Source organism: Eleginops maclovinus, chromosome 14 (assembly GCF_036324505.1).
Source record: "Eleginops maclovinus isolate JMC-PN-2008 ecotype Puerto Natales chromosome 14, JC_Emac_rtc_rv5, whole genome shotgun sequence".
NCBI lineage: Eukaryota > Metazoa > Chordata > Actinopteri > Perciformes > Eleginopidae > Eleginops > Eleginops maclovinus.
Window position 1 is genome coordinate 8305261 of NC_086362.1, and position 12345 is coordinate 8317605.

The 12345-nt window shown below is 40.6% G+C and overlaps 1 protein-coding gene across 2 annotated transcripts in view; it reads right to left on the minus strand.

Annotated features, from left to right (window-relative positions):
* The window catches only part of LOC134875935 (ATP-dependent RNA helicase DHX15-like), a 28037-nt gene extending 18086 nt beyond the window's left edge, over nucleotides 1-9951 (minus strand). The window contains exons 1-5 of one of the 2 annotated variants that reach the window (XM_063900694.1): nucleotides 9732-9951; nucleotides 7295-7592; nucleotides 5618-5811; nucleotides 5140-5299; nucleotides 3767-3985 (exon numbers count right to left, since the gene is read on the minus strand). In XM_063900694.1, the coding sequence (XP_063756764.1) occupies nucleotides 3767-3985; nucleotides 5140-5299; nucleotides 5618-5811; nucleotides 7295-7592; nucleotides 9732-9736 (876 nt within the window). In that variant the 5' untranslated portion in view covers nucleotides 9737-9951. The other variant, XM_063900692.1, reaches the window with a different exon arrangement.
* Nucleotides 9952-12345: the final 2394 nt, after the last annotated feature.

The window sequence follows — 12345 nt, forward strand, 5'->3', positions numbered from 1 at the left end:
CTACATCAAAGTTTTGTGGAGACTGGAGAAGTGCTCGGAGGGCGTGCTGCAGCGCCCTTTGAACACCCATCTCTGCCAGACCTACCACACATTAACTTCTTTAACCCAATTAGGAGGGGGTGATAATGAACTCACCGTGGGAGTGCTCTCAGTAATACTTCAGCTTGACACAGTGCGGGGGGGGGGGGAATATAAATCAACAAATTACATTTAACTGCATGAGAAATGTTCAACATATTGGCTGCAAAAATCCCAGACTTTTCTACACATTCACAGGAGAGAGCTTCAGAGTTCCTCGCTGGGAAACACCAGTAAATCTAAAATCAATTAGCAGCCCTCGAGGAGACCACTTCAAACACCGTGCCCTCCCATGACTTTCGTAACGCGCTGCCACATCGATCCCGTTTCGGCAAATGAAACCTGACGTAGGTCTGCTGCCACAGTCAAGCTGCTTCTGAGTGACAAACATTTCCTCCTAATAAACAACCCATGACGAGATCTGATTGGGCGAAAACAAAGACACATGCAAGTCTTATATTCAAGTCTAATATTCATTAAAGAGGCTCTACTTTGCTTTTTGGATGGGGGGGTTCCCTTTCCTGTAGTGTCATATAGGTTTGTGTGCATGTAAAAGGTCTGCAAAGGCTAAAATCCCAACATTCCCTACGCCTCCATTGGAGTCCTTTGTTAACTTAACATATTGACATCACTATATAACACTTGAGCTTCTATTGGCTAGCGTGATAAGCTAAGGGGCCGGACATCTCTAAACGGTTGACCAATCAAAACAGAAAATGTCCAGCCTATCAATCAGAGCAGACTGGGCTCTGGTTTCGGACAAAGGGTGAAAAGAGGTGCTGCAGAACAAGCAGTATGAGAAAAATAAAGAGCTTTTTGAACATTAAAGCAGGGAAACATGTCACAGGAGAGACACAAACTACAAATATGAACCTGACATTAGCATAATAGGGCCCCATTAAAATGTAAAGATTTAAATTTCAAATGTTTGTTTTCTATTGCAGGACTACAATGACACATTTATGAGATGCATTTGTGTCACAAAACATTTATAAAGTCTGCATAGCGCTTAACAGAAGTCTCTTGTACTCAAATAGAGCTTGCATCAGTGTTCTGATAATAAGTAATTGTATAATATAAACCATTCATGTTTCCTAAAACTACAAACCACACCAGTGATTGTTGTATTCACTCCATGACAATATGTGAATGTATTATACATTCATAGAGTCACATTGGTGTGTTGATGTTTTACGGCATATTTTCCTTATTTTTGCATTATGTAGTGTTCATAATGCAAAAGTGAAAAGGGGTAAACAGATAGACGCATTGTTTATGATCATTAGTGTTATTAAAATATAAAACTTGATTATTACTGATCAATGTAAAAGAAAATATGCTGATAATATTGTCCAGCAGTATTACAGCATCAGCTTATCACGTGGAGGGCTGAGAATAATCGTAGCAGCACAGGCTTCTCCTGTCCAATGATCAGGACATTGAAACATTTGTTGGTGTGTGTGTGAGAGAGAGTGAGTGTGAGTGTGAGTGCGAGTGCGAGTGTGTGTGTGTGTGTGTGTGTGTGTGTACACCCTGCTGTGACCAAATTCATCATTTTGGGCATGAACCCTGCCCTCCATTACACATCAGTGGATAACATTTGCAGGCAGGGAAAAAATAATAAATGACTTAATTTCAGAGATTTGTGGGAAGGGCAGAATGTGGGTCACTCATATTTTTTTCTTCTTCCCTGTTCTCGGTGCAAACCGTGGTGGTTCCCAAACAGCTCAACTCACGTGCATTAACATCCATCAAGCTGAGGATTAATCATTTCCTGTGCAGAGGGGGCGCGAGCGTGTGCTCACGACACCGTGTGTGTCAGTAACTCATCTATGTAATTAGAATAATGTGCCCACTTTGGAGATGAATTCAATCTTTGAATAAGTTTATAACCTTGTTCAATTGCACAAACATAACACTATAACAAATGTAGGAAGTGCTATAACAAGTCAGCGTATCGATCAATTAGTTGACTATCTGTGCTGTTAGCCTGAGAGCGTACACTATTTGTAAATCTTAGGCTGTTTAAAATTGTGGTTAGCATACTTTAACCCATTTAAGCCGGGAAAGCGTTGCTGCATTTCTACCATTAAAAGCGGGGGCGCTGTTGCGTCATTCTACCATTGAAGCCGGGAAAGCGGATAGGTCATTTTCTGGCACAAGAGCTCTGTGGTATTTTTTTGCATTAATTATCGGCCTCTTAGCCAATGAAATGCATCACAATATTCACGTGGCATTGTTTGTATTTTTTTCGAGCAATCATGGCAGACTTAGCCTACTGCGGAGGGAATTCTGAAGTAATCTGCACAGCGCTGATGACATTATTGCTGACGACTTTGAACCCGTCGAACCAATCGACCGGGATTTATGGTTAAGACATATGTTTGAAGACGATGATGACCATGATTTCGAAGGTTTTGAAACCGAGTGGAGGACGGAGAATTACCACTCTAATCCACAGAGTTTTTTCAACCGCACCCCAGGGGTGAAAGTCGATTTACCTGCAGAGGCCACTCATGAAAGCCACAGGTGTGAGCTCTCAAATAGTTTTGTTTCTATCTGCTACAGAGGCTGAGAAATCAATTATTTAGTAGGCTTTGACACAATTGCTGAATTTCCAGAAACACTTCAGGTTTTAGGGGGTTCTTCTAAAATCGCCCATAGGTTTTACAGGCTTTTTTTTACAGGCATTTTAGGCCTAAATAGGTTAATAGTAGTTTAAAGTCTAGATGATGGAACAAAAAGAGCTACCTAAATAAAATAAATAGTCTTTAAATGTATTTGTTGTTTAAAGTGGTTTTGATGAGACAGAGAATGTTATTTATTATATAGATATAATTCAAACTTACAAAACGATTTATTGTTTGTCAAAATAGTCTAATAATTATATAAGAGTTGATAACAAGCTGATTATTTTTCAGGGGCTTTTCTAGTAAAATATAGGATGAGGGTAATACTGTGGCGCTGATCTTAAGTATAAGATATATCAACATGCCGCCTGAATACAAAATGGCGCCGCGGACGTAAACAAGAACGCAGGAGCTCAAAGCAAAAACAAAGCTGTCTGTGCCGTCTGACGGTGTATTTGACACGATTTTTATATTTTGGGAGAAATTATACAGTTTTTGACAAACAGAAATATACTTTTCTGGCATCACTTTAAAATGTTACGAGTAAAATCTGCATTTTGGTATGAAGGGGGCAACAGTAAGAGGGCACCACGTCCCTCTTTACCGGTTTAGACAAAACCCTGATTCTTTGCAGCTCTATAAAGTTGAAGCGATTAATTGATGATGACAAACATTGGCTTCAGTCTCCCCCTCGTCTGATGAAATCTCTGAGTCTTTGAATACAAATATACTTAGGCCGCAAAATAAAATATCGTATAAAAATCGCAACATGAAAGTGAGATATTCAAATCGCAGGAATCACAATATTTACTAGAAGAGTTTGATAAAACAGCATTTTAAACTAAGTGTTACTCGGCTAACAAACAGTATTCTACAGACTTACCTGAAGATAATTGGGTGGTACAGAACCTTCTTTAAAAAAATCCATTGTCATTTAGTGTATTAATATTCAATCCTTCCGAAATTGGGAATCAAATTGCAATAACTTTAGAAAAAATGGTTTCCGTTTACAGCCTCACAAACAGAAGAATATATAGTGAAAAGCTTTGGAGTGGTACCTCTTGTCCGGTGAGGAAGAGCAGCAGGTCGCCTTCGTCCACCTCGCACATGTGGATCTGGACCACGGTTCGGATGGCCGCCTCCAGGTAGTCTCGCTCAGGTTCGGGGGTGTAGAAGATCTCAACAGGGTGGGTGCGTCCGGGGATGGTCAGCAGTGGACAGTTGTCAAAGTACACCTGGAACTTTCCGGCATCTAGCGTGGCACTCATGACGATGACCTGCGTAGAGAACGGGACAATGTATTCATGAGAGAAGGAGAACGGAAGGATAAAAGCAGGGAGTGGAAAAGACTGCAGTGATTAAGGCCACTCAAGTGTACAATGAGTGTGTTATTTATATAGTTTGATGATAATTGAGGATAAGGACACATGCTAAGTGCTGCAACAGAATCCAGAGTAGATGAAGAGTGCATGAATAATGCTTTGAATCACAATTCCGGATGAGGGCCTCGGCACGAATCCAAGACGGTGTCCGCGTGAAGAACTTGGCACCACACTCCAAGTCTCTGACCTACACAGAGCGACGGCAGTCCTTGTTCCTGATGTTGGGAACACAATGTTCCCTCCGGAGCCATTAGCTGGAGCGCATTAGGATTCTGATGGGAAACGCGTCTCCCATTTTCAATCTCAAACATTTTCAGGGGCCAGTGTCTCGGCATTTCGCTTTACGCTCTGCGAGGCATCATAATTGCTCTTAATCAAGGCAAATTAAACTTTCAGATTTGGTAGGGGATAGGGATGAGGGAGATAGAGGGGTGTGGGTGGATGATCATTCCCAATAACCTAGACCTCATTTAACAGTCGGCGAACAACAATCTAACCTTTGAGTCCTCGCTGACAAACAACCAGTCATTATCCATCTGCTTTATGAGAATTATGTGAGGCGCAGTCTCACATAATTCTGCCTGCCTGTCTGTTCAGACACATCAACCCCCCCCCCCCCAGGATGATGACCTAAAATGGGGCTGACTCTCAGAGCAATTTCAACTGTGGCATTTATCCCTCCTCAACATGTACACAGCTGTCAGACACGGGGACACTGTCGGGAGAAATGTGACAAAAGGGAGGGCTGACAAGAGTGGGGATATAAACTCTGACTGTCACTGAATTTACCCCGCAGTTTGGAGCTTTAACAGCGTTTTGAAGGCGTTAAGTGGAAACAAATCAGACTACTGTCAAGAGTTCTTTCGACACCCAGTCTAAAGATAACAGAATAAATGCAAGGCCTGATTTTCCAGAACAAACAGTGAATGTGGACGCATAATGACATACTTTACCCAGAAAATGATCATTTCTTATACCAATAACTAACCTTGTAACTCTAAAGATTTGTTTTTTATAAATACACAAATTAAACGTAGTATTTTTTTTACCTTGAGGTCAGCCCTCTGGCGGACGACTTCCTTGAGGACACCCATGAGGATATCTGTGGCTAACGTGCGTTCGTGAGCCTCGTCCAGGATGATCACACCGTAGCGCTCGAGCAGAGGATCGTTCATGGCCTCCCGCAGCAGCCTTCCATCTGTCATGTACCTGAACACAAGACATCCAGGCTCTATCAGCACATACTGTAAAAAGGGATATAAATAAACCCCCTCCTGTAATGAGCACGGCATTCATATGGTCTAGAAGTTCTACGACGCAGAAAATAGGAACGGAATAGCAACATGTGATTTCAATCAACTGTATAATGCTTGTTGGTGCACATTTAGGATACATTTTGAGGTTTGTGTCAGGATAATCAGTTCCTACTATAATCAAATCCTCCAGGTACAGCTGTAGCTTTGTGATTGTTTTTTTGATATTTTGAATTACAGAGCCGAGAGAAATATTTTTAACCATCTTCCTTACTTGAGCACCGTCTTGGCAGAGCTGCAGTCCTCAAACCTGATGGCGTAGCCCACCTCTTGGCCCAGCATCACATCCATCTCGTCAGCGACCCTCTGGGCGACGCTCATGGCGGCGACCCTGCGAGGCTGGGTGCAGGCCACCGCTCTCTTCGGTCCCTCCATTGACAGCACCATGTCCCCACACCACTGAGGGATCTGCAAACAGCAAGACGAGTCCGGTTATGTTTGAGTATAAATGGCATCTTTCAAGTGGAAACTTATTTCCTATAAGTTCTAATCATGTAATAAGTTCTGCACAATTTCGGCCATATTTATGCAGCCCACATTGTGAAGAGCAGCGCATTACTTCTACACACCTTCTGTTTGTACCGCTCACAATTAAAGCCTATGGCATATACAGTGGATCCATGCAAACCAGAGAGCATTTCGCAGGCAGGAGAGGCCTCGCAAAAAATAGAGCACAGAGAGCCAACTTCACAGAGGAAGCAAGAAAGTGGGGTTATTAGTTCTTGCTTTGGCTGCTAGTGGAAGATTTTTTTTCCAATGAAATTTGAACAAGTACATCCACCCTCTGTTACAAATTAAATTCTACAAACCAAATAATTAACCCGGTCTCAGTTGTGCAGTTTGTTTGGATACTTTGCTCCAGAAGCACCAACATTAATACAGCTTTGGGGAAGAAAAAGAAAATCAAGAGACCGCTGCAGCATTATCAGTCTCTTTTTTTAATGTTATTCTAGAAACTACTGACAAGATTTCTCTGTGCCATATATCTAGAGATTGAAGAAAAATTTGGAGTGGTCTCTTTATTTTTTCCAGACCTGTACCATTTGGAAACACTAGGGGGGAGGAGAATGGTCTGTTTCCACTTTAAATGAAAAGACAACTAGTGAAACTAATGGAAGATGAATGAAGATGAATTGAGTCAGTGGGTTGTAGTGACAATCTTTAAGCAAGGGATTTCTAAGTGCATTAAAAATAGTTTTTTATGTCCTGCAAAACATACACCTGTTGGCCAAATAATGATCATACCTGACAACTTTTCACTGATATTTGGTGAAATGCCTGTACGTTGTTAGCACTTTACAATATCTTCAGATGCATTTGCTTTAAACAAAGCAAATACTGAACACTTTTTAAAACATATTTTCCCTGCCAATTGTGAAAGAGACGTTTTGCCTCAATACAATACGAAATATTCTCACTTAAATTGCAAGAAATACAATTAAATATCTAATGTAAATAAACCACTGATTCTTTTTTTAGTGGAAAAACAAACAAGCCCTTCATTGTTCTGTTTGTATTTACAGAGGTGACCAAAAATGTAGAATTCCTTAAAATCTGTTAGAAACTTCACCATGAATGAGTGGAATACAAATGGTTTCTACCATCATCATGGCAGAGTATTGACATGGTTACACCACTATATGTTGGTGTTTGAAGATAGTTTGTTTTCCCCTCAGGAGAAGACTGAGGCTCAACCACTGATTTACTCTAATCTTCTCTCTTTCAGATTCTAAAAACAGACCCCGCTCTGCTAAGAACTTTAAATAAACTTGACAACCACATGCTGTGAATCAGCAGCTCCAAACAGAAACTGTTTGAAATCCATCAGCTGTGCATTGCACTCTGACACATCTGTGTGTATCCATTACTAAAACAGTTTAAGGGCTGGTACCTGTGTGGTTTTTCCAGATCCCGTCTCGCCGACCAGCACAAAGCACTGGTTATCCATGAGGATGTTGGTGAAGCGCTCTCTGTACTCCCACACAGGCAGCTGCAGACGCTTCTTCAGGATCTCGTAGTAGCGAGGTGTGTGGGGCAGGTTGGTGTAGGGGTTGGTCTGCTGCTGGAGGGTGGGCTGTTTAGGGAAGCCCCCACTGCCAGACGAAGGGAGGCTGCGGGGCATGCTGGAGGACTTCACATCTCTGTCCCGATCCCTGGGCCGCTCATCGCGCTCTCTGTCGCGGTCACGCCTGATGGCGAAGGATGCAGAAAGTTAAGATTTGATGAGCAAACGATTGGGGAAAAAAACAAAAGACTGATAATGCAATATGATTCACAACAATGGAGTGACAATTTTTCTCAATATTATTCAAAGATATATTTTTTTAAGGTGACCTGTACCAAACATATTTCGTAAATCTGGGGAATATGATTAATAAGCCGGCACATCTCTGCAGCACCACAATTCTTAATAGATTATATATTTCCACATATTTGCCATTAAGAGACATTGTGCTTTAGGCGATTCTGATATTGCACTAATAATAATTAACTATTTGGTCCAAAAAATGCCAGAAAAATATCTGTCTTTCTCAAAGTACAAGAACAAATTACCAATATCAGGATAGAAGGTTTTGGCTTTATTGCCCAGCCCTAAACCATAAAGCTCCAAAATGCCTGTACACCCCCAGAAACTCCACAGATCTAACATTCTGCCTGAGAAATGGAAAAGATTTAACTAAGCACACAGACGAATGTTAACCCATGTCACATTAATTTCTTCAAATTTAATGAAAAGGTTACTGCAAATTTGTATTCACTGTTATAAAAAGCACTGCCTTATCAAGTGTAACGTGGAAAGGTCATGAGTAAACTATGCACGATCACCAAGTGTGTTCTCCTATTGCAACATGTATTTTACAGCTTCAGAGCAGAATGAGAACCATGTATATCCTGGTCATGATTTATAAGAAGGGCTGCAGTCAACAATTATTCGCATTATAGATTAATTTTGCCGATTACTTTCTAGATTAATCAATTAATTGTTTGGTAAATAAATTGTCAGAAAACATCAAAAGACATCACACTTGACTTTGAGAAACATGGATTAACATATCACTATGTTCTGAAATGTAATGGACAAATACATATTTAGCTTGGTCAAGAAAATAGGCAGAACAAGGGAACACTTAATTAATCGCTATTATTCCCTAAATATCTTTTTCTGTCGGTCCAAAACCCAACAATTGACTGTATTACGGTATAAAAACTGGTCAAATTAAGCAAAAATCCATATTTGAGAAGCAGAGAAATTACTTTAATGAGTTACAGCTGTTGTTGCAGCTGATTTACTTTGATGTCCACAAGAAAAGCTCATTGTCTGGAATGTTTTAACTTCTATTTACTACTAAGTTTTGACTAAATGTGTGGGACAGAAATCAGACTGAAGCCAGACAAGACTAGTAGAGAGATGAGCATATTGAGGCCAGACGTGAGTAGGAGAAAGATGAGCATCATGTTGTTCTGTGAATGTGCGCATCTCTTCCCATGAGCTGCATTATGTACATGTAATGATGCTAAACTATTAGGTAAACATAACACACTTCTTTTTTAATACTACATGTTAGATGCATTCACTATTAATGAATACCATGATTTAATTACTAATGTCCTAGTTCTGAAAGGTCAAATCGGATCAAAAATATGGGACAATTACCCTGAGTCCACTTTCCATTAATTCGACAAGTTTATTCGCCTCAACCTTTGTCCTTTAAATAATAAAGCGCTAACCGGTCTAGTTAACATCCCCACAGAGAGCTGACACTAATGGCTGTAACACCTGACGGCTAACAGGCTACCATTACCCTGGCTAACTGTCCTGTGTGCAGCTTTACTTCGTCAATCTGTCCCCTAGACATGCCATAACAACATCGTGACATGTCGACTTTGTCTCATGAAACGTAGCGTTACGTCCTCACTGCTATTAAAGACACGGGGCTTTACGCTATCTGGTAACCACGTGCGGTCTGTTTGCTAACAAAGCTAACTAGCCACTCTGCAAGGCATTGTAGCGACATAACACCAGCAACCGTTCACAGCTAGCTTTTTACTCTGTATCTGAACAATAATGCATTCCCACCCCTGCCAAAGCTAACTTGCTAGCTAAACTTGCGCAGAGTTAACGTTTGCAACACGACAACAACAGCAAACATTGCAACAAGACGTACCTATCCGAGGGTCTCTTTTTACCCGGAGAATATTCATCACCCAAATCTAAACGCTGTCGTCTGGACATCCTTTCACCGAGGATCCCTCTCAGCGTATGTATCCTGCAGGCTTTTACCCCAAACCGTTAAACACACTGCAAAATGGCGACCGGAAACTCTTACCTCATTTGAATTGTCCTTGTGCAAAATGTGTACAATACAGTGCTTTCATGCGCGAAAGACCCAGGCTTCACTGAGCCATGCACATCATGTCCGGGAAATATCGCAGTCCTGCAGATCTGGTGCAGTGTTTAGGAGAAGCTGACTCTTGGTATGGATGATGATGCTATGCCCGCCGAAAAAAAACACACACACGCACGCACACACGCATGCGCGCGCACACACACACACACACACACACACACACACACACACACACACACACACACACACACACACACACACACACACACACACACACACACACACACACACACAACCCGAAGCCTCACTGCAGCAGCCTTACTGCAAACATATACACATATTGCGTGAATAGTGAGAAAAGGAGAAAAGCAACAGTGGGTAGTTACTAGGTGCATTTTCCAAATAACTGCATTTGAACCATTGTGAACATGTTCTGCTAAAAATATAACTGATTATACTTTTTAGTCCAATACATTCATCTAACTTAAAGATACATGTTAAGATTAATAATACAAATATAATCAACAGATAATGTATCATGTTTTATTATAGGTTAACACAAAACTGTCTTGATCACTTGGTGGAATTTGCAAGATGCTCAGCAGTGTGCCACACTGGGCCATTGTCATGCATGATAAGTATACTTTTGACTATTCATATAGAAGTGAATTATATTTTGATGCTAATACTTGTTTACTTTCACTTAAGTAACATTTTAATCACAGGACTTTTATGTAGGTTCATTTGTACACTGTAGTATTACCACTTTTGCTTGAGGGAAATACTCAAGTATTTTATCCACCTCTGTAAATAAATTAACAGAGTCGAAAATGCAATACACATGGCAAACACTGACTTTTAATAACATACTAAATAAATATTAAAAATGATCGAGAACATGACATTTAGGATGAAGCTTCAAGGGCTGTATCAACTATTTAAACTATACTGTATGTGGGAAAGCAGCAGACAACTGCAGTACAAACATTTCCTCCCAGAATGATTATGAAGTATCTGTCCTGTAGAACTGCAGACATGCACAAACACCAGGAAAGTGATGGACAATTCTCAGCACTGTTAGAAGAGCTAAAAATCCTTCTTGCAACTTCTACAATTATAACGTGATGAATAATCTGTTACTGAACACAATCATTGCCGTTGACACAGGTAATTACACAGCCTGGACATTGCTAACAAGCTGCATAATGGCAAATGGCTCATTGCTTATAGCTGGGGGATTGATGGTGATGGTTATGGATAAGTCAACGCTGCAACAAAGTCATCATTCTTAAATATGCATTGATAATATAAAATACTGGGGTTTCCCCATCTTTCTGACTGCCTAACTTTCACAGGCTATTAAATACCAGTCCAGCTGCGTGTAATAGCACTGGCAAAAGCCGCTGAGGACTGATCACTGCTCAAACTGCAACCACAGCTTAAGCGAACTGGACCTAAAAGGTTAAAAAGTAGAAATATCTTACATCTGTGCGAAAAAGAAAATACTTATAATAGACTGTCCTAATGTAGTTATTAGTAGGTGTGGATAATCTGAGAGGGGATTGCAACAGCAAGATAACACAATGAAGCGATTGATAAAGAAGAAAAAAATACTATGCTATTCTGTAAAACTAAACTGACCCTTCCATGAACAGCTGTGAGTTGTAATCACTACCAAAGGTTGTTCTGCTATTGATGTTTAAACCATAGTTGAAGAGCAGCTCATTATGGAAGAGCCCAGGATAAGTTTGGCCCAACTCTGATTCTCATGCTGGGGGGGAAGCAGGCAGATCTCCCATCGCTGATATCACATTGGCCCTGTCAGCTCTTATCAGACAGCCCCACCATCTCCTATCGTAATGGAGATCTGACTGTATGCCGTGGCTCCGTGCTGACCCCCGGCATGGCCTTCCTGCTTATCGGCCGTCCACCAGCTCATGTTCCTCCAACAGTCGCTGACGGCTGCAAGCAGGGTCCTCTGAGCTTTCTTGTTGTTATTGCAGTCAGTTTCACTTTTACTGGTAGAAAATCTACTGAGGTAGGTCACAGGGAACACAGAGTATTCAGAAATTAAAAAACTATATTAATTATGTGTTTTTCTGTTGTGGGAATAAGTATTTACCTATGTTGCTTTAAGGATATGTTTTAAAAATACAATCATTTGGGATAGTAAGATGAAAATATGGGTACCATTCTGGAATCATTGCAGCAAGTACAGTTAGCTTAGCTTAGCATGACGACTAGAAATGAAGGGAATCAGCTAACCTGGCTCTGCAGTTTTGAAAAAATTAAACTTCACAGGCAAGTTGAAATCCAGTATGGCAAATGCTCTGTGTCATGTACATATACTACATAAAGTGGAGATTTAGGCCATTTTTTAATTCATTCATTTATTTCTCTTTATATTTATAATTTACCTGTCTGCAGGTGACAATATTCATATCTGGCAGCTGCTGAGAAAATGCACAGTGTAATTGCAGTGGGAGCAAACCGAGGAAATGATGCACATCATATCTATGATACATTTGAATTATTAACTCCACATGAAACAAGAAGGAAAAAGATGACTGACGTATTTTGCCTGCTTTTTCCC